This window comes from Macrobrachium rosenbergii, chromosome 2, assembly GCF_040412425.1.
Source record: "Macrobrachium rosenbergii isolate ZJJX-2024 chromosome 2, ASM4041242v1, whole genome shotgun sequence".
Classification (NCBI taxonomy): Eukaryota; Metazoa; Arthropoda; class Malacostraca; order Decapoda; family Palaemonidae; genus Macrobrachium; species Macrobrachium rosenbergii.
Window position 1 is genome coordinate 39,315,632 of NC_089742.1, and position 24,090 is coordinate 39,339,721.

A 24,090-nucleotide genomic window follows, 5' to 3' on the forward strand; every position below is an offset into this window, starting at 1 on the left:
GCTGCTACTCGCTTTAGGGCCTCCTCTCCTGGAAGCTCTCATCAGTGGACAGGACCCCTCTCCTGTCAGGCGCCCGTCCGGTGTCAGGCGCCATTCTTCTGGTAGGCGCTCTTTGTTGACAGAGCTTCTCCATCAAGGCTCGCTTCTCCTGATAGGCTCTTCTTCTTTAAGCTTCCTCTCCCGCCTGCTGCTGCTTTGGAGGAAGTATCAGAGGAGGAATCTCCTAAGGATGCTGGAGTTTCAGATTACAAACGTTGGCTTCGGTTCTGATTCAAGAGTTTGGAGATTCTCTTTTTGTCATGCTGCCCCTCCTTCTCCGGATCTTTGTGGGACAGCACCAAGTCAGCAAGACCCTCTTCGCTCGTCAAGATGTGCCTCGATTTTGAGGAAGCCTTTAAAGGAGTCGGAGAATGGATGCAATCTAAGAAGGATGCAAGCAACGGTTTTCTCCTCCCTTGAAACTTTTGGGAAAGTCAGAATGTGGTATGAGACCAAGGAGCCTATGGGGTTGGGGCTCCCCTCATCAGCTGACGAGATTTTTCTAATCTGTTGACTCCTCCAGGAGACTTTCTCTTTCTTCAGCTAAGGCGACTTGGGGAATGAGCTAAAATGGACCATCTCTCAAGGGTCTTTTTAGAGTTGTGAGGTATTCAACTTTATGGATTGGTCTCTTGCTGGAGCTTTGGCCCAACAGGACTCGGGACCCAATTCCTGTTTGGATGACTTTGTGAGTGTTTGTCTTGTTTGGACAAAGCAGTGAGGGCCAGTTCACAGTAGCTGCCCTATTCGAGCTAGTATACTCAAGAAAGAGATCGATATTCAGCTCTTTCCTCCACTGAAATCTGTGTCTCCTCTTCAGAGATCTCTCTTCTGTTTGTCCTCTTTCTCCCACCTTTTCTCAAAATTTGGTGAAGGAGATTTCTAAGCTCTTTATCAGAAAAGGCGACACAGGATCTTAGTGGCCCAGTCATCGAAGAGGTCAGACCTGCTGTCCCTTTAAGCCAAGAAGAGAAGGCTCCCTTTCAGGAAGCCCTTGAGTGGTCCTTCGCCTAGATCCCCTTCAGATACAAAAGACCGAGAGAGAGGAAGGTCTTCACTCGCCCGATCAAAAGGACTAAGTGAACGGTACTCCAGAGCGACAGTGGGTGCCAGACTGTTACAATTAAGCTGAAGTCTGGGCACAGAAGAGGCGGACGACTGGTCCCTCTCCATTTTAAAAGAGGCTACCTATCCCCTTCAGGGAAAGTCCTCCCTTAACATCAACTCCCAGGGAGTTATCCGCCAGCTAGGTGATCCCATCAAGAATCAGGCTCTTTTTCTAGTGGTGGAACAGATGCTAGAAAAAGCAATAGAACCAGGTTCCAAGACCCTCCATTCCCCCAGGGTTTTACAAACTGGCTTTCTGGTTCCGAAATCCTCGGGGTTGAGACCGGTTCTGGATGTAAGCGCCTGAATTTCTTCTGTGCAATCAAGACGAAGTTCCAAGATGGAGACCTCTTTGGGTTCTTTCAGCTCTTCGTCCAGGGGATTGGATGGTCTCCCTGGACTTGCAGGACGCCATTTCCACATTCCCATTCATCCTCATCAAGAAAATTCACCGGAGGTTCGTGATTCGGGGAAAATTTTTTCAATTCAGGTCCTGTGGTTTGGACGCCCAGCTGCGGGTTCAGCCGGGCATTTTAAGGAATGTGGCACACTGGCTTCACTTAGGGAGTGAGAGATATCAATGTATCTTCGACGATTGGCTACATTCGAGCTCAATCAAAGCGGAAAGTTGTCTGGAGTACTTGCCGATCACCTAAATATGACATACAGTCCCTTGACTATTAGTAAATCTACAGAAATCCCAGGTTGTCCAGCAGAGCATTGTTTACCTGGGATTCTGATGGATTCTCGGATTTTCTAGCCTTTCCATCCCAGGAGAGAATAGATCGCTGCATAGAAAAGGTGACAGTCTTTCTAAGGAGAAACATTGTTCGGCGAGGAGTGGATGAGTCTGCTGGGGACCATTTCCTCGCTGGAACAGTTTCGTCTCCTTAGGAAAACTTCATCTGAGACCCTTCAGTTTCGTAAGGAGAGATGGGACCAGAAGTCTCAGGACTTAGCAACTTTGTTCTAATTTCGGACAAAGGTAAAGAGGATCTCAACTGGTGGTTAGACCTCGAAAAATTAAACAAAGGACTGTCTCTTCAGTTACCAGCCCTACCTAGTGTTGTTCTCAGGCGCCTCGGGTCGGGATGGGGGGGCAACACTGGGGGAGAAAGTGTCAGGCACCTGGGAGGGAGACCAGGTGAACTGGCACATCAACAAGAAAAGAACTGATCAGCAGTTCATTTGGCTCTCATCAAGTTTCGTGTTCCCTAGTCTCAGGACAAAGTAGTCCAAGTGAACTCCAGACAACACGACTGCCTGGCTTATATAAGAAAACAGGGAGGAACACACTCCTTTCTCCCTTTACGAAATGCAGCAAAAACGTTGCTGTTATGGGCTCAGGAGAGGAAGATCAGACTCCTCACCAGATTTGTACAGGGAAAGGAATGTGAGGGACGACCTTCTCAGCAGGAAGGATCAGGTCCCTTCCCACAGAGCGGGACTCTCCATTCAGAAGTCTGCGGAAAAGCTGTGGAACCTGTGGGGAAGGCCGAATATCGACCTATTTGCAACCACTGGAATGCAAGACTGGAAAACTGCTGCTCTCGATATCGGACCGAGCAGTTGCAACAGACAGTCTTCTCCTAGAATGGACAGGATTAGACGGGTGTGCTTTTCCCCATTCAAGATCCTGGGATGGTAAGAAAGTTTGCATCATGGAAGGCGCGAGACTGACCTGTTAGCTCGTTTGGCCAGCTCAAGATTGGTTCACAGAGGTACTGGAATGGATAGTAGATTTTCCAGAGACGCTTCCACACAGGAACGATCTTCTCAAACAGCCCACTTCAACAGATTCCACAAGTCTCCCGCTCTCAGTCTAACTGCCTTCAGACCATCGAAGGTCTGGTCAGAGCGAAAGGTTTTTCGCACAAAGCTGGCGAGAGCTATTGCAAGCCAGGAGATCCTCAACCCTTAAGCGTCTACCAGTCGAAGTGGGAGGTCTTTAGAAGATGGTGCAGGACCAATAAGATATCCTCTTCCAGTACCTCTGTGACAAACATTGCAGATTTCCCTTATCTTCCTGAGGAACAATGCAACCTCGCTGTATCCACAATTAAAGGATACAGGGGTATGTTATCATCAGTTTTCAGACACAGAGATCTGAATATCTCTAGAAAACAAAAGACCTTCATGATCTTATAAGGTCTTTTGAAACGTCGAAATTCATGACTTGAAACCTCCCAGTTGGAATCTAGACATAGTCTTGAAATTCTTAATGTCTGAAATTAACCTCCTCATCAACTTCCTTCAGGGATCTCACCAGGAAGTCACTTTTCCTCTTTGCCTCGCCTCAGCTAAGAGATAATAAGTGAAATACAAGCCTAAGGCAGTAAAAGTTGGGTTTAAGGAGGTTCAGCTATATGCTACTTTAAACCATTCTTCTGCTTGAAGAATGAAAATCCTTCTAAAACCGTGTGGCCAAGAACCTTTGAATTAAAGGTCTTTCTTCAGTGACGGGACATGAGTTGGAGGAGGACTCTATGCCCTGTCAGGAGCCTTAAATTCTACATAGAAAAGAAGAAATTACTGCTGGGAGGATCGGTTGAAAAGTCTTTGGTGCTCTGTCAGGGGATCCCTTCACGAAAGCGATCTCAAAGAATGCGCTTTCCTTTTTATTGGGGCGTCATCAGGAAGCGCATATCTCAGGTGTGAGGATGAGCACTTTAAACTCCCTTAGAGTGAAAGCACATGAAGTGAGAGCCATTGCTACATCCTTGGCTTTTTCACAAGGCGTTGTCTCCAGTCTGTTATAGAGGCAAACCTTTGGAGGTGTAATTCAACGTTCGCATCTCATTACTTACGAGATATTAGAGTAGCATTATGATAAGTGCTTCTCTCTAGGAGCATACATATCTGCGGATTCGGTGCGCTGGGACAGGAGCTGAATCAATCCTATTTAGTTTAGTTAATTCAGTTGTTTTTAAGGCTTGGTGATGTGTTTTTATGGTTGGTTGAAGAGGGTGGGTGGAGTTATGCTTCCTTTCAATTCTTATCACTAACAAGGTTAGGATTGTCAGGTGGTGGGATTGGTTGTCATGTTCCTTGTATTTTTATGGACACCTAGCTCTGTCATATAAGAGGATAGCCCCATTGATACGATTCAGGTGTAGGCTTGGTCATGTAAGTGGGTCAGCCCCCTTGACACAATCCCAGCTAGGCCTCGGCCATGTTAGTGGGTCATCCCCGTGGCCACACGATCCCAGAAGGGCTGTCAGTCACAGGTCACATCCTCGCTGAAGCTCCTGGGCAAGCAGACTCATAGACAGTATCCATGAAGTCTTCTGCCCAATCAGGTAAGAACCATGGTTTTGTTTATCCTACAACATATGTTGTTTCCCGTTTTTAGTTATTTGCTGTCTCTTGCCCTCCTCCAAGGGTGCCATTCAGCTAAGTATATATCTGTGAGGTGTTGCATGCAAGAAATGATATTTTTATTATAAAATAAAGTTTTGTACACACTTACCCGCAGATATATTACGATTGATGGCCCAGCCTCCCCTCAGGAGACAGGTGGAAGAGAAAATCTGATTAGAAAAGGAATGGTTCTATTCCGCCACCCAGCCCGGGTATAGTTGATCACCTGACCTACCTGTGCGTGTGCATGAAGTTTTGAAATTCTGTCGGCACGTAGGAGACTATAGCTAAGTATATATCTGCCGGGTAGTATGTACAAAACTTTGTTTTATCATAAAAATATCATTTTATCATAAAAATGTAATTTTTCTTTGGAAACCTTATATTTTCAATAGTAAAGCTGCCTTACCAAAGACATTTTCACAAGACTCCATTCTCTTGTACTCCAGGAATTCCCTATCTGTCCACAGTGCTATTTCATTCTTTGTCACCTACCATTACAGTTAAATCACCTAGTTTGTACAGTGCACTTTTTCACTATTACTATAGTTGAAATTTTGAATTAAACATTTTGAAGTCTTGAGAATTTTTCACATTTTCTCTAAACCCCTTAAGGCTCAGACCAAAAACATTCTCTCACATTCTATTCAAGGCCATTACACTCTCAGTATCATGGCTCTCTCCTACCACTCTCAGTCCTACTCATACAATCTTCAAACTAACATATATGTGTACTCTGTCACCTGTCACTATACTGTACATACATACATAAATACATGTAAAGATACAGTACTACAGTAGTACAAATGTTTGTTAATTTCAATTAGTTATTTTTGTAGAATGAGGAGGAAATTTTTGTTTGTAATTTACATATGATGATCATGGTATTTCCAGTCACAGAGATGTATTACCAGCACAACTATATGCAAAATTTTAGAGAGGCATCTGATGGTTTACTGTGTAAAGGATTAACCCCTTCCCATGATTATCCTGAGTATTCTTGTGATTAAGTGCCATGTATTCTTCTTACAGTCTCAAGAATACTCGTTCATATTCATAAAATATTCCTACTTATTTCTGTCATCATGATTGAATTCGCTCTTTGATGAATTCTTATTTTCTATATTTCCAGTCCCCATAGGAAATGTTCAGTGTGCATTTTTGTCAATAGATTTTGGTGTGCTTTGTTTACTTTGTAACTGTTTTGATGCTGCTCCAGTGATGTTCTTAAAGTTCATTACTAGAACCAATAAAAATGAAAAAAATACTAAATTTTGAATGTTACATGAATCTAGATTTTATTTTCTTCCTTTTACCTTTCTAATGTCCAAAGTAATTCTTTACAATAATGCATGATTTGAAAATACATTGAAAACAGCATAATCTATGACTCCTGAGTTAACTGGGGAAAATGTAAACATGACATATTTCAATAATTTTTCACTAAAAATTATGCACTACATATTAACTTTTAAAGAACTATAAAAATAAATGTTAAAACCAGCTTATTTTTTTTATATATTTTTGAAAACAAAAACCTGAAAGGGAAGTGGTTAAATATAATGCTTTTGAGTTCATCATAACATTATATAAAATGAAAGTGATGTTCCCAGGGTTTCATCTTGAAGTAGGCTATGTAATTGTTTGATTGTTAATTGCTGTGTGTATCTTTTATGTACTGTATACACTTATGGAATTTTTTGCTGCAGTGTTAAATGAATGGCTTACTTTTTCAACAGAGAAGACAAAACTTTTAGACGTTTTTCTGTCATAATTCTGTATATTCTTACTCCTTGGAATGTAGCATATATCATTTTCTATCATAATTCTGTATATTCTTACTCCTTGGAATCTAGCATTTATCATTCCAACCTAATCAATGTACTCATGAATTTCTAATTTTTCCATAGACTGAAGAAGATGCAAGGTTTATTTCACAATTAGATCTTGGCGAATGGCACCTGGAAGAAGCAAAATTTACAGACATGTTAAAGGGATATATAAAAAAACAGTTCAGAGAAGTAAGTGCACTTTTATCTTTGAAAGGCTTATGGTGACTATATTCATTTATTTCTGATTCTTAAATAAATTCACTCATGCATAACCAAAGTATAGGCTATGTACATACCCACATTTTTTCTAATAAATATTTGTTTATATATTCATTAGTATTCAAGTACTTAGGATCTCCATAAAGCCAGGAGGCGGGGTGTGAAACTGAGGTTGAGATTAGAGAAATGGAGGGAGGCGGAGGGGCTAGTGTGTGATAAAAGAATGCCAAATAAACTAAAAGATCTATTTTACCATAATCAGACCATTGATGATGTATGGTTCAGAAACTTGGGCATTAAGAAAAAAGGAGGAGCAGAAGCTAGAGCAAAGAGAAATAACGTTGATTTGGTGGGTCACACTACATTTTGGCGCTAGAAAATTAGGAAATTAGAAGTATCAGACTGGTTAAGGTTACTGATATGAGAAAGTTTAGACTGAGGTGCTTTGGGCATGAGATAAAGATGAATAAGAAGGAGAGAATGAAGAAGGCAGGGGTGGAATCTGTTATGCGTAGAAGGTTGAAAGGGATTCAGAGGATTAGATGGAATCATAAAGTGAGGTGAGATTTGGAGAAAGGTGTAGCAGGGGAATATGCTTTTGATAGAAATGGTTGGAAAAGCCACATTAAGACAACCTACCCTTTAGGTTAGGGAAGGTGGTTGTGATGAAGAGATGATTCAAGTAAATTTTTTGGAATTTTATGTTCTGTCTTTAACAATCAACTCTGATCCATTTTATATGCATTTTCAGACATGTTGAGCATTGTACACATGATTTTGCATTTAGGTAGTAAAAATAGTCAAATGGTTAGGAAGGGCCTCGGTCAGAAGCGATCTGGTTTCACGGTACTAGTACAGCAATGATGATAACGGTTTCCATCCCCAGTTATTGGCCCAGATCCTGGTTATCGTTGCGATTGTAGAAATCAGTTATGCTGTGCCGATGACCAGTTATCAAGAACCAATAATTGTGGGACTGGCTCTATTATCGCTGATTTTCGGTGATTGTCACGCCCGTTTATGAAGGAACTGCCAATAACATTCTAGGACTGCCTGTATTTGTTAAGTTTAAATCAGATTCAGAATGAATACCATGTGTTCACAAATAAGCATAATTTCCTCAACAGCTACTTTTTTATGATAGAGTATTTTGTTAGGAGGCTGATATAAAATTATGGTAGAGAAATGGGTAAATGAAGTAAAAAAATATATAGATACATTAGTTATCTATTTAATATAATTAACTGGTGCTTTTGAGCCATCAGACATAAGGTTTAAGGTTTCTGTTGCTTTATTATTATACAGTAAACTCCCCGTATTTACGGGGGATGCATTCCCCACAAATTTTTAGCTGAAATCGAATTTAGTCGAACTTAGATGGGGTTGGGTTCAAAATACCCATCATTTGTTGGAAAAACGTATCTTGAATATAGCCTAGCCAACACTAGGGTATTGAGTGCCAAATAGACATATTGTAGTCTAGCCTACACTATAAAATTATTATTGTATACATATACAGTGAAGTAATTATTAATATCGGCTAATTCTGAGAGGTTCATCAACTGACTTAAGATAATTCAATACAAGAGAAATTGAATAACAAATGTGCAACCTATTATTTTATATTGTACTACATATCGTGGATTAGTCCTAACAGGAAAAGGTTATATTCTGTACTCTATTATTTTATGCTTAATAAATATTTGCAAACATCATTTATAATATGTTGTTGCATCTTTTAGTTTTGGATCTTCAAAAATGTTATGCTTTACATTCACGGTCCAATAATATTGTATATATTCTTATATTGCTTTTCTATTATAAACTGCGATCAATGTTTTGAGGACCCCTTGATTATCGTTAAGTTTTAGTAAGCGTATTCAACTCAGTTCATCACGCTTTTCTTGATTCTAGTTGTAAATGAATCTCTATTACAGTACTTTATTTAGTGTGCAAAGGTTATTTTTGTTTTATGAAGTCTTTTTAAGTTGAAATATAACTTGAATACATCTCGTTGTGAAATTGATGTAGCAATTTTTTCGTTAATAGATGACAGCCGTTTGGAGGCATATTTGTTTTGTGTAAAAAATATCAAGATTCCGTTTGCTATTTTCACTTGATATTATCATAATACAAGCTTTAAGTATTTATCTTTTATCAGCGTGAAAACAGCAGTAATAAGTGTTCTTTCATGCCTGGTAGTTTTGATTAAAATACTTTCTTTCCAGTTTTATTTACAGTCGAGTTTCATCCACGTTGCCGATGCACGATAATGTACTGTACACTGTAGTCATTAGCGAAAAGCCAGACAATGGGGACCAAAATCAGCTACATGATGCAGCAAAATACTGCGTCGATGGTTGAAATACTACAAGTAAAACAGCTATGTTGTTCGATTCGGTTGTAAGCAAAACAACAGTTTCTTGTTCAGCTGTTTATGGCTATACACCTTTATGCAAGAGTATATAACACTACTAACAAAACTTTTATCATTCTCTTTTACATTTTTAACTAGAAGATGGGATAAAGAGATGGAGGAAAAGGAGTTAGTCTATTGTAATTTGGTCTCTCTCGCTGCCTGCGCCTTCGCAAAATTTAAAAATATTTTATAAATATTGTCATGTTGGTACTAATTGCTTACCCCATCACAAAATCGAATTATTGTAACTCAAGCACTACCTGGGTACCTGAGTATTTTAAGTTTTATCACAAAAAGTGCATTTTTAGTCATGAAAATGATGAAAATACAGTAATTGTAGATATTTCTCAGTGAAAAAATGCTGCAAATGGACAGTTTTTCCATATGTGTATATATGTTCCTTAAATCCGAATAGGTGAGTCTCCATAATCAGTTATAAGCTGTAGACTGGAGGGTTTACTGGGTATGTATTGAGCATTCAAATAAGTTAGACTTTATAAACTTTATAAGATTTCCATTGTCATTTGTTTTGTGGATAGTTGATTAAGGTATACTGTAGTATTTGTTTCAAGCAGTACTTTATTTTCATATCAATATCCTTATTACAGGGTGTTAAAGTAGTAGCTGGAATAGAGGATTCTACAGAGTACTGTCTCTTGGATACAGATAATCTTGATCTGCATTTGGTACGAGGTGCTGGAAAATTAGAATACATGCAAAACGTGAATGAACTTAATAGACTTGATAGACTGTAAGTGTGAAATGTAAATGTGTTTCTAGTAGTTTTACTATTTTGGTATAATATAATTTGAAACACACTGGTGTTCCTGTATCACTGAGGCTGTTATAACATGCACTTTTTTGAGCATTGCCATATTTGAAACTTGGAATTAAACTTTTTAGTAGGTAGAAGTCTAGAAAATTGTTCATGTTTTGGGTTAGATTTTGTTTTCCCTTATAGATATTGAAGTTCGTTTTTAATGATTATACTTAAATAGTTACGTTGGTGTTAAATCTGGATTTAAATTTTGCAGTAAATGAACCTTTTTTGCATGTGGTTCAGTACTTGAAAGGGACTCTTTATTAAGTCTTGTTACCTCCTTAAAGCAAGCAAAATGTCTACACCTTGGTTAGATTCCTCAAACCTAGGAATTTCCTTTTTTCAGCTGTTGCAATTTCTTATCTATATCACTTCAAGCATGTAGATTAAAATACTTATATATCTGGCTGTTTTAATTAGGTTGCGACAGACTGAAGAGGGACGTCTAGATGGGCTGATTTTGCAAGCAAGACGGCAGGCAGAGGTTGAAGAAGCTAACCGGCTATTGTCAGCAATTCACAGAAAAAAACTTCCTACAGCTTCACCCATGATACAGTAAGTTTTCAGATGTATTTGGAGAAATAACATGCATGCTACTATTTTACTTCTAAATGAGCACAACTTAGATATTTTATTATCATGAAAATTGTAGCAAGGTGAATTAAAGAAGTTGTACAGGTGGAGGGGAAGAGGTCAGAAGGGAACAGTTGAATAGAAGGGAGAAAATAATGTGGCAGTAGGCAGAAGGGACACTGCAGACAACCTTGGTACGTAGTAGGTTCCCCTTTTGGGATCTCGTATGTCACTCCCTCACCATCGAATGGTATTTGTAACATTCCACTTTGAGAGACATACAAACTAAGTCTTGAGATTTGTTGATTAGGGTGGCTTAGCCTGTGTATAAGCACCCAAATTTAGTAGGAAGGTGCAGTATGATTGATGATTTTATGGTTTTTGCAAGGTATTTGATGAAAAATTTATTTAAAACTTCATTCTATAAAAAGTGTCTCAGGTTATTCTAATTTTGTGGATGTCTTTTTTTTTTATTGAATTTCTTGCATGTATGGAGTGTTAGTGTTTTGTACCAATAATTAAATTTTCAAGTTGTGATATTTTAAATAAGGTAATGCTGTACTGTATAGCCATTAAGAGCAACGCATTCAGACCATCATTATGAGGCTATAAAAGTTAGTTTGGTGGTCTGGTTGAACTGTATGTTAATGATATGAATAATTCTTGAACATCATAAAGTAAGAGATTCAGTATGTTTATTTTGTAATAGCTCAGAACAGTGACTTACATTGAACAGTTACAGAATCTCATAATTTTATCTGGGAAATGTTGATGTTGGAATTTGCATGGAAGTACAATAATAATTACGTACTTTTATTTTTATAGACAGCAAACTGTAGACGCTTTGAATTCTCGAATGCTGCTAAGTCATGAAATACAGCAGCAGCACCAAATTCTCCAGTCACTTGTAGCAGAGGTGGCACAGTTAGAAAGTACAAAGACAATTAGTGGCAATTATCAGTTGAAATGCAAGCGCCAGGAATATTTTCTTGAAAAGCAGAAAATAGTAAGTGTTTGCTTTGAGTTTATGTTTCTGCTGTATAATTTTTAGTTTTTTCCTTTGAATGCTTTTGTAATATCAGTTGATCACTAATTATTTTCTTGGTAGCTAAGTTTCTTTTACATAGTGAATTTATGAAATGCTACAAAAACCTATAAAAATATATTATTTTTAAATTATTAATAGAAATATGAGTTGTTTAATATCAAGATACATTCTAACCAATGGGATGTTAAGCAGTTTTGGCAGCAAGTGAATTTTATATATATTACTATGCTGAACAAACTTGCTAAGACCTGTTGCATAGTGCCTTAAAAATTCCCTTTAGTAAATCAGGATCATTTAGAAAAAAAAAAAAGTTCCAGGAGTGTAATATTGAGATAGCTGTACTGGTTTTCTTGATGGAAGAAAATTAGGTTTGGTAGTTTGAAAAATGCGAACTTTAGTCACAGTAAGAGTTAAGGCTAGAGGATGGTAGCTAGACTATAATCTGGCTCAGATGCCTTTTTTTTTTTTTTTTTTTGGTTAAAATATAGAAAATAAGCTTTTTTGGTATCATCATTGTTGTCATGCATTATTAGGAATTTGATGTAAAATTTCTTAGAAATGTAACATAAGTAATTACATAGCTATAGTTTCAACTCAAACGGCCTTAAATTAGAAAAATTGCGGTAGAAAATGGTTAGTGTACACAGAATAAGCCTGCCCACTTATTGAATGTATGGAAATGACCTGAAAACCTCATTCTGTTTTTCTGCCGGCTCTTCAAGTGACATCAGGGGTTTTGCTGCAGCTTTTGGATTTTGTTGTATGGCTGGATTTCCGGTGGTAAGTTGCTTATTTTGAGTAGCCTGAAGCTTTGAAAGCTTTCAGGATCAGTTTCCAGTTTTTGCTAGTGATTATGACTGTGGTAGATTCAAGTTTATCCAGTTTTTTTGCTATTGTAGCAAAGGTTTGTTCAGTTGATCAAGTCTTCATATGACCCTTTAGTAAGGAGACATATAATTTGCAGTAGGTACAGGGTGCATTAATGTAGTAGGGAGGAAAGGGTGCTTTAAGTTATTACTCGAATTTTTGGGAGCTGGGTCTACAATGTACCTGGAGTACCCACCAGTCTCAGTGGATGGGCTATGGTGTTTTCAGTTTAGGTGAAAGCGTTGTCTGGATGTTTTTTATATGGGTACTGCACCCAGGGCAAGGGGTTACATATGCTTTGCTCGGTCCCTATCAATGCTGCATAGCTCCCACTTAAAAAGAAGAGGCTCCCTGTGGCTTTACCGCCATGTCACTACAGGTTAAGATGAGCACCAGAGGCAGTATTCACCTGCAGTAGCTCTCTTACAATGGGGGATTCAGCTATGTAATTACTTGGTAAAATACTTATATGAAAATGATATTTTTTAACAAAATTAAAGTTTCATGGCGACCTTACAAGTTTTGTATCTGGAGTCAACCCTACCCTCCTCCCCTTCTCATGGTCCTGGGCACAAGCTGAGGTTTTCTGCTAGGTCCAGTACTCCCATTAGTGGATGGGCTTGTCACCTACACTAAACTACTGAAGTGCTACCATGATTTTTAAAATAAAGGCTGCCACGTGAGTTGAAACTATATCTATGTAGTTACTTGGGAAGTATATATGAAACTTAATTTTATTATGAAATTCTCATTTTAAATATTTTAATTATTTCTATGGAATGGAATATAAGATTGAGGCTAAAGGCCAAGCGCTGGGGCCTAAATCATTCATTGCTGAAAGGAAATTTGAGAATAAGAAGGTTTTAAGGGTGTCACAAGAGGAAAACCTCGCAGTTTCACTATGAAACAATTATTAGGAGAGAGTGGAAAGTAAGATGGAAGAAGTACAATAAGAATGGAGATACACTAAAAGGAATGAAAAGGATTGCAGCTATAGGCTGAAGGGGTGCTGCAAAGAACCTTAAGTAATGCCTACAGTGCACTGACAGCAGTACCCCACTTATGGAGTCAATTATTTCTGTGCCAAGTTCATTTAGTAGAAAGGTTTTTTGCAATAATGGTTATGTTTTAACAGGTTATGGATCAGTTGATATCTCAACTGGCAAGACATGATTGGATTAGGATAGCCCTAGATGTTGAGAGTGACATGATTAGTGACATTCTCCAGGTTTTGAAGACCATCAATTCAGTATTGTCTGATGAAGACAATGGTTACAAGAGAAAGAATGGTGAGTGTACTATTGATGATCAGTAGTTGTTTTATAAGATATTGTGATTCTATTTGGTTGTTCTTTGCTTTCATTTTCCTCTTATACTAATCTTTCACTCAAATAAAATTGATACTTTATACTATCAGATTTTTTTGTTTATTTTTCGTATTGAATTATTATGATTATTTTTATTATTCAGAAGACGAAACCTGTTCATGTGGAACAAGCCCACAGGGGCCACTGACTTGAAATTCAAGCTTCCAAAGAATATGGTGTTCATTAGAAAGAAGTAAGATGAGGTAAATGGAAATATAGAAAGAAGAGACTCCACTTATTAAAAAGAAAAAATAAATTAGTAAATTAACAAATAGATAGAAATGTATAAAAATGCAAGGAGAATAGTATTAGGGTAGTAATGTATTGCACCTTCGCTTGAACTTCTGAAGTTCCAATTGCATGACTTCCTCTGGGAGGCTGTTCAACAGTCCAACGGTGTGAGGAATAAAGGACCTCTGGAACTGAGAAGTTGGACAGTGAGGCACATTTACTGCATATTGGTGCTGCTGTTCAGCAAATCTGGTTGCTCTTGGCAGATAAAGGGGATCAGGGACCAATTGTGAATGTGAAAGATCTGTGTTGAAATAACACTTAGGAAAAAGTGACAAACTAGAACAGAAACCTATCACCACAAACCACTATCTAAAAGAGATAAATCTCTGGCAGAGGCAGACATACACACTGGAGAACAGTATTCAAGTAAAGGGAGTACAAATGACCTAAAACAGGTTGCATTGATTTTATCACTATATTATAAATACAGTAAACACTCTGGATTTGCGTTCTCACAATCTTGGACTCTGCAATTCGCAGAATTTTCAGTGGAACCTATCTTTAAATTATTTGTGGAAAATTCACCCATTAGTGGATTTTTTTGTAGAGTAATATTCTGTATTTTCATATTAGTTTCGTGACTGATTGCAGGCAGTCCCCGGGTATTGGTGGGGTTCCATTCCCAACGGTGTGATGGTAACCAAAATTTGCCGATAATAGCGCCGATCCCCAGTTATCGGTGCCGATAACCGGGGCCGCTGTTAAGTGGGGACCAGTGCATATCAGCACTGAAAATCCAGTTATCGTCGTCGCTAGATAAGCACCATAAAACCAAATCACCAATAACTGAGGCTGCCGATAACCAGGGACTGCATGTACTGTACTGTATGTACATATACATTTTATGATACAATAATGATTTACAGTGCTAATTTTCAAATATTAATATTAAGTTTAATAACATTAAATAATAAAAATAATAATTCTCTCTCTCTCTCTCTCCCTTTCTTAGTTCTCTCTCTCTCTCCCTTCCTTTCTCAGTTTTCTCTCTCTCTTACTGTGTAATATGTATGTTTATTTGTTTTGCATGATAAGTATATGATTTACTAATTTTCAGACAGATATTAATATTAATAAACACAGCAAAATATCAGTTCATTAAAGAAAATACAGTATATAGTGAATTAGTAAGATTTTAGTTAAACAAATTTTTCCCTCATCTTTTTCCTAGAATTGTCCGAAAGCTTTGGAGCAAGGGGTGAGGGTGTAACCTGTCAAATAATATCTTGACATATTGACCTGCATGCCAAAGGTGAGAGATGGATAGATAGATAGAAAGGGAGAGTGGTTGATAGAAAGGTATACATAATATATACTGTATTATTGACATTTTTTATTGTTTAACTGATGTAGGCAACTTGGTTTATCTCTCTCTCTCTCTTATTGCTGGAAGGGTTAGAAGTGCATACATATGTATTTTTAAGGGTAAAATGTTTAAGATGACTTTGAAATAGTATTAATGATATCATTTCAAAGATTAATACAGTAAATAGTTTGAAGGGTATTTGATGTAGGGTGCTAGTTTAAGGTATACATTTGGTATTTGAACTTTTAAGGTAGGCAATTATAAGCATTTGTAGAGGGGGGCTGTTAACCATTCACGGATTTTAACTATTCGTTGGGGTTGTGGTACACATCCCTATGAGTTTGAGGGGTTTACTATACGAGACCTTACGAACATTACCTAAATTTCGTGCAGCACTTCCTAAAACTTTCATTAGATGTTTCTCAAAAGTTGGATGTGTCAAAGGTTACGCCTAGAATAGTTAAAGCTTCAGACTTGTTTAGCAAAGCTCCATCCACCTGAAGGGTAGGATAGGGTGGGAAATCTGTATGGTCAATAGTGTTTTCGTTTTACTGGAGTTCAGCCTTGTATCCCACCGACTACACCATTCTCTGATCCTGTCCGTGCCCCGATTGAGGCTGAGGGCAGCTTCATTTCTCAAAAGTGGAGACTTTACTACACCTACAAGTGTTGCATCACTAGCATACTGAACAATCTTGTTTTCCAGGCCAATAACCATGTCACTTGTATACACTAAAAATAACAGTGGACCAAGAACATTGCCCTGTGGAACTCCAGACACAACAGGTCTTGGTTCACTAAAGATCCCATCTAAAGCAACTCGCTGCTGCCTACCTGTAAGGAAATCTTGAAGCAATCCTAAAACATAGCCACCCACTCCAAGATTCTGAGGTTTATAAATATGTGCCTTGTGATTTACTAAATTGAAAGCAGCACTTAAATCTATTTGAATTACTCTGCACTCAAAACTTTTATCAAGGTTCCCTTGCACATAGCATGTTATGTCTAAAAGAGCATTGCAGGTACCTAGCTGTTTCCTGTATACATATAGACTATCAGCTAACAATCCTTTAGATTGAACATATTCATATAGTGACTTAAAAATAAGTTTTTCAGCAACTTTGGAGAGCACAGGGAGAATAGAGATTTGCCTGTAGTTACTGCAGTATGCAGATATGCCACTCTTTGGAACAGGCACTGTTACTAAGCTCTATCTTATCCACAAAGACACTACATCAGTATAAAAGTCTATAGAATCTACTAAACTTGTAGCGAAACTGTTTGGATGAATTAACTTTCAAGAAATAACTGCACCAAATTTTTCACATATAACAGTTCTCTTAGCATTTAGTTTTTCATTTAGCCATAAGACTCTGCTAATCTTTAGCAACCATTTTTTTGTTCATAGGCATCAGCTGGCCTTTAAGATAGGTTAATAAACAGGGATCAAAGAGGATTATAAAAAGTAATTTAAGAAGACCAGGGAGTCTCATTCCTAGATTTGCATGGTAAATGCGTAAAGGATTTGTTTGTAAATGAGAAATGAGAGTTGGAGAAAGGTTAGCTAGAAGAATGAAGGTTAATGAAAGCATAAGCCAAAAAGCAGTGCAGCTGGGTGCTGAAAGGATGCTATGAGGAACCTTCAATTCCATTTGCAGTATGTAACCTAATGCTCCTTGTAAGCAGTAAAACTTACTTGCCAGTATATTGTATATATATAATATACTATTTATCTTCTGGGACTCAAATTCATGAAATAGGAAATCTCAGATTTTTTAGACTGCTTTCTCTTCTATATATAGATGTGACTTAACTGTATGGTTAGTTATGAACAAAAACGTGAGAGAAATTCAATTAACCCAAACTTCTGCCATGGAGCAACCAAAAAGACAACATTTGATCACTTTATGCTATATTAATACATTCTTGTTACTAATTATTTATTAATTTTACCCAATTTTAGTCTTCATAACTCCAAAGAACCCTACTTGAAGTTTCCAGGTAAGGAACTGGTTGATACAGAGGTGTTATGTGTATATATAGCACTATGAAAAAAAATTCCCTGGTGGTAAGCAATGTAGTGATATATTTTTAGTTTACTAAGCAATATAGTTATATATTTTTGTAAAAAGTCCAAGAGATATACCATAAATTAACAAGATTATAGAGGATGATAGTAATTCTGTTTTCTGAATGTCATTGGTAATTTGTTTGTCATCCTTTGTTTAGAAATAATGGTGTTTACACTTTGGTACAATAATTTTGCAGAGTCGAATGGACAGAATGATTCAGGAACACAGTAAAGAGAAAGCAACTGGCCAACTTCCCCTCACCTCTAGTCACTCTAGCACAGATATTACCTCCATTATCAAACTCTCAAGTGGGAAGTGAGTCTCATCATCATGATCCCCCTAATGGAGATACTTTGTTAAAGCAAGTCAAGTCACTTAATAAAGCTTTAACAGTTGCCAGGGAACAGATTTATGCTGCTAGAAACCCTCAGTTCTCACGACTTAGTAGGATGTAAGTACTTTATATATTTTTGCTTCTGACAAGGTAGGATTCAAAATTTCATAAGCATCACAAAACTAGATTCACTTCGTAGTAATTTATATACATATAAACAGTTGTGTAATTATAATGCTCTTAGATATTGCAGAATAGAAGATTGTAGAGAACTTGTGTGACATGTAACCCCATATTGTGAAAGTTTCACAAGTATTTTTGCTCAATTATTGTATTTCCCAGCATCTTAGACCCTCCAACCTCAAACCTCAAAGATGCACCCCAATTTTGAAATAAATAAGGCTCCACTGCTTTCATGAGTTGAAGGCACTGGTTTTGTTAGTGTGATGTCCAGTATGCATTTGACTATCCAAGTGTGCATTGAAGGACCATGGCATTAGTTTATACAGCATATTGATTAATTTGAAATTTGTTCACATTATTTATTTTAGAAATACTGTACAGTACTTAGTTTTCATTGGTTTTAATATATAATAAGCTTTCTGGAGTTTACATACCACTGAACTGAAAAACTTGAGATTGCCACATTTCGTCAGAAATTTTCTTGCCAACAGTCTCATGGTAGGCTATGCAGATGGATGGGGCTACAGCTGATGCAGCATTTTGAGATTTTGATAGTATTGAAAGTTTAGGAATATGGAATAACATTTTATTGCACAGTTATACTTAAAATCTATATACAAACATAACATGCCAATTAGAACTAATAAAAAACAAAGATTAAAATCCACACAACACAAAACCTGAAAATATTTTACACATTATTAAATTTTGTGAAAGTACCACATGAATATTACAAGAATGTGTATGATAACCGTAGCCCTCTTATAGTAAGATTTATTATAAACCCTTTTAATATACCAATACCACAATTTTACTTTTGTCATCGAATAATGTGTCCTTAAAGTCGGTCCTTTGAGGAAAGTAAAAGTATCAGTAATACTGGTAAACTATATTTAAGCTACTATAGCTGGTTCATTTACGGTAGATTCTTGGGCCTACGAGACATTTGTTTGGCGGCCTCTGATTGGCTGGTACCGGGAGGTAGGCTGCTCGCTCACTGTCTCATTTTTATGTCTGTAGCTCAGAAAACCAGCAGTATGTTTATATTTCTTCATTTATCTCATGTTTTGCACAAGATAGAAAATTTTGTCATACTTATAGATCTTTGTATTAATTGTACAAACTAAATCATGATTCCCCTGAAATCATTAAAATAAAACAAAAGGAATTAAAACGAGGAAAGTGAAGAGAGAAGCATTTAATTCTTTATACTTGTTTTTACTTATCATCGGATTTTGCATCATTCACTCTAATATATATGTCTGGACATATCTGATAAGAAAAAATTAATAATCAGATGGATGCATCTGGATATGTTGGCTTCAATTTAGTCCAGGTGAGAAATTTGCATACTGTAGGCTACATGATAAATAACAGGTCTACATAATTATCAAGTGTAACATGTATATAAAGGAATACACATTCTGGTGCAAGAGTAGCTCAGACAAACTCTGAAAAAAACAATTTTATATTCGTTGCTTTGCCAATAGATTTTATAAGAAATAAAAAGATATACTTTCGTTCATTGAATGAACATAAAAACCAAAAGCTTTTGATGTTATTGACCAGAGAAACAAGCAGCCATAATAATAACCTCATAATTATGTAGGCCTGTTATTTATCATGTAACCTACAGTATGCAAATTACTCACCTAGACTAAATTGAAGCCAACACATCCATCTGATTATTAATTTTTTCTTATCAGATATGTTCAGACTTACGAAAATATATGATATTGGAGTGAAAAAGTTCGATAGTCATAATGGGAATTCTATGCATTTATTTACAGAAAATGTAATGACATAGTAGTACAGTAAATATTGTCGAAATTGCAAACTCTCATATCACTAATTGGCAACTGTCAACGGCGTCTCAAAGCTCTCACTGTGTGCAGATCACCATCTCTCAGCACTGCCAAACTGAGTCAAGAACGGATGAAACATAATAAGACATATTCTTCAATTTCTATTCACATATCACGCGCATCTAAAATCTGACAGCACCAGCGTATTCAGGGTGAATTTATTGTATGAAAACACAAGTTTTATTTGATCTTGATTGCATGAATGATGCAAAATCCAATGATAAGTAAAAACAAGTATAAAGACTTAAATGCTTCTCTCTTCATTATTACTCGTTGTAATTCCTTTGTGTTTTGTCTTACTGACTTCAGGAAATCATGATTATTTGTACAATTAATACCGAATTCTATGGTATGACCAAAACTTTCCTATCTTGTGCAAAACGTGAGATAAATGAAGAAATATAAACAAATTGCTAGTTGTCTGAGCTACAGACATAAAAATGAGACAGTGGGCAGGCTACCTACCTCCTGGTACCAGGCAATCAGGGGCTGCCAAACAAATGTCTCGTAGGCCCAAGAATCTTCCTTAAGTGAACCAGCTATGCTTGTTCTTTGACTCATCTACTGTAGTCTGCCAGTATAGGAATGAATCCTGTTTATGCGATACATTTGTTTATTTGCTATTTTAACTAAATATAATTTACACACTTCATTCAGAGGTCATATACAGGAGTTCTGATTATTGTCTATCAAAGATGTTCTTCCTCTCAGGTTAGGATATGCTTGGGAAAAACGCAACCTTTGACTTCTTAAGTTGCTGAACTGCCCTGTAGGGGGATATAGTGCCGTCAGTGCACCTCTTGCGGTACATTGTAGGCGTTACTTAAGGTTCTTTGTAGCGTGCCTTCGGCCCCTAGCTGTAACTCCTTTTGTTTCTTTTACCGTACCACCTCTCATATTCTCCTTCTTCCATCTTACTTTCCATCAAGATGAAGAGTAAAGTACTTTATGTTATGAAGAGTAGAGTCCTTTTTTATATTACAGTATGTGACTTGTCTTGCTGTACCTGCTGCTTCAGTTGTAACCATTACTTATTCAGATATTTCTCCCACAAATGCAGAAGCTTCCATTATTTCATGCATGAAGGATTGTCTGTCTGTGCATTTAGGATGACACCCTTAGCAAGTAATTAATACGACTGTTGATGCTTCTCTGCAACAGCGGGCAACTCTCTATTCAGGCCTAACTTAAGGATACACTGTCACCTGCTCCACATGTGGTGCTCTCTCCTCCCCACCACCCAGGTTTTTTAAAAAGGGACACTAATGAGGGATAACAGCAGGAGGCTACAGGTTGTACCAATAGTTGCCTTTGCATAGTAGTTAGGATAAAAGTTAAGTGTCTTGGGCTATTTTAATACCTTGATGTGGGCTTTGAGTGGAAAGCAAAATTTTGTTTTCATTTTTAACCTTGTTAAAAAGGTAGCATGGGCTTTGAGTAGAAAACTAAATTTTGTTTTCATTATTAAGATTGTTAACAATAGCATGGCCTATGGGGTCGTAAGGTATACTATATCAAGCAAAGGTATACTATATCAAGCAAAGCTATACCTTCGATAGCTGTAAAAAAACAGAACTTTATAAGGTCATGCTTCTATTAACCCTCTTTAACGCCGACTGACGCTAATAACAAAAGCGTCTGTCGGTGCCAAGTGGATTTTAAAATATGTCGACTAAAACTCTTACATTGTAGCAATATTCAATCATTTACCTTTCATTTTTGCAACAAATGAGAAGTCTAGCACAAGATTTCGATTTCTATGGTGAATTTAAAAAAAACGTTTTCCTTACGTCCGCGCTTAACTCCACTGAAAATCCAGAAATTTTTAGTCACTTTGTCATAATTTTGGGCAATTGTTGTATTAGTTGTTACATAAAGTTTTGTATGTGAAAATGTGCGCAATTTATGTTGAATAGAACAAAAAATAACTCATGGTTGCAGCTTTTATCACTTGGACATATTTTCATATAACCATGATGTGCCAAAATTTCAACCTTTCGTCAAATTTGACTCGACCTGAAATGGTCGAAAATGCAATTGTAAGCTAAAACTCTACTTTCTATTAATATTCAATCATTTACTCTTAATTTTGGCAAACAAATGAGAAGTCTCTATAACAATATTTGATTTATGGTGAATTTGAAAAAAATTTTCCCTACGTCCATGCTAACTCTGCTGAAAATCTTGTAAGAGCCTGACGCCGTTTCTTCCAAAACACGTGTGTTCGTGGTGTTCGTCGTCCATCGGAGGGACAGACAACAAGAGCATTCTATTTTTCTCTAAAGGAACGCGATTAACCATACAATATTTCCGCTGTTTCTCCCTAACCATTGTTGTCTTGATGTATGTACAATCACCACTACTTGCATTGCCATGCAAGCATTCTAATCATGTACCATAATGTTTCAACGAATCTTCTATCAAACTGTGTGTATGTTTCTGTTTGTGAAGACGCCAAAACGCCTCGCATCCGATGGACGACGAACACACACGCAGCTTGTAGACGAGACGCCAGGCTCTACAATCTCAGAAATTCTTTAGTCACTTGGTCGTACTTGCACGGTTTTATATTAGCCATTACATAAAGTTTTATATATGAAAATGTGCACAATTTCATGTAGAATACAAACAAAAATAACCTTGGTTGTAGCTTTTATCAATTTTGACATATTTTTATATAAATCACGATAACTGCCAAAATTTCAACCTTCGGGTCAACTTTTGACTCAACCGAAATGGTCGAAAATGCAATTGTAAGCTAAAACCTACATTCTAGTAATATTCAATCATTTACCTTCATTTTGCAACAAACGAGAAGTCTCTAGCACAATATTTCGATTTATGGTGAATTTTTTGAAAAAACTTCTTTACCTCCGCACGCTAACTCTGCTGAAAATCTCAGAATTTCTTTTGGTCACTTTGTCGTAAATTTTGCACCATTTTATATTAGCTGATACATAAAGTTTTATATATGAAAATGTGTAATTTCATGTAGAATACAACAAAAATAACTCATGGTTGTAGCTTTATTTAGTTTTGAAATATTTTCATATAAATCACTTATGCCGTAACTTTTCAACCTTATTAACTTTGACTCGACCAAATGGTCGAAAAATGCAATTGTAAGATACAACTCCTAAGCATTCTAGTAATATTCAATCATTTACCTTCATTTTGCAACAAACGGGAAGTCTCTAGCACATTATTTTGATTTATGGTGAATTTTAAAAACCTTACGTCCGCATTACTAATTCATGCATCATTTTGTGATAATATTTTCTGGCTGTTTTGATCGTTTTACAAATTGTTATATACCAAAATCATCGCAATTTAGTGTACAATACAACGAAAAAAATAGCTCATTAGCTTTAACCGCTTTGCTCGATGTGCGCACGATTTGTATACAATTATGAATTTTTTTTTTGCGGTCATATATTCCAATATTTATAGATAATGATATTTTTTCATTTCTGATGGTTGCATAAACTTCAGGCAATGAGAAAAAAGGAGCCAAAATGAACTCTTAATCTTAAAAACTAAGCGCATGTGATTTTTTGAAAAAACTTTCTTTCCGTCGGCGCTTATCTTTCCGCATGCGCTAACTCCTAAAACCCCGCGCCATACGGCAGACACTTTTGTAAATAGAGGCTCGGTGTTTAAGGGTTAAGTGAATACCATTAACTCGAAAACTTGTCATGAAACATCATTTCTTTCTTTATTGTCACTTGGTACTTGTAAAAAGATCATTTATTTGTACATGTAAATTCATAATGTATGAATTGTCACTTCCTGCTATTAACCAATAACAGTAACAAAGACCTGTAAGTTTTCACCATGAGAGCAGACACGTTATGAAATATATACTGGAAAAGTTCAGAATACATGATTTTGGCACAAGTCAAATAATAATTTTACAGTATTTATAAATTCTGTAGATAACTAATTACTAAACCAACTTGTTTTCACAGGGTTATGAACTGTGAACTTCTTGAGATAGGTCTGTTTGGAAAAGCTGGAAGCCTCAAAACACTGCCTTTTACTTGGCTTGACCCAAAACTTGTTGAGAAATACACAAACCTTGAACAAGAGGATTGGAAGTTGAAGCAGAAAGTTTTACATCTGCTTAGTCAATATGAAGAAAAGAAGAAGGTTAGTGCCTTAAGTGAAACATAACTTGTAGCTGGCATGTTACTATGATGGTGATGGTAAAAGTAATTTAGTTATGTTCAATCATTTCGGCATTAGCTGTCTTACTTTTAATCAATTTACCAAAGAATTTAGGATTTTCATGCTTTTTTTTTTATGGAAATCACTGCTGTCATAGTAAGGGTACCACCGCACTCATATAACATCAGCAATGTATTTTATAAATATCACACAAGTTA

At 36.7% G+C, this 24,090-nt stretch overlaps 1 protein-coding gene across 1 annotated transcript in view; it reads left to right on the forward strand.

Moving 5' to 3' along the window:
• The window catches only part of LOC136845323 (HAUS augmin-like complex subunit 3), a 42,742-nt gene that overhangs the window by 17,529 nt on the left and 1,123 nt on the right, over positions 1-24,090 (forward strand). Inside the window, 9 exon segments of the mRNA XM_067115548.1 lie at positions 6,417-6,527; positions 9,585-9,727; positions 10,217-10,351; positions 11,195-11,375; positions 13,420-13,555; positions 16,121-16,142; positions 17,522-17,582; positions 17,584-17,774; positions 23,674-23,854. Of these exon segments, the coding sequence (XP_066971649.1) occupies positions 6,417-6,527; positions 9,585-9,727; positions 10,217-10,351; positions 11,195-11,375; positions 13,420-13,555; positions 16,121-16,142; positions 17,522-17,582; positions 17,584-17,774; positions 23,674-23,854 (1,161 nt within the window).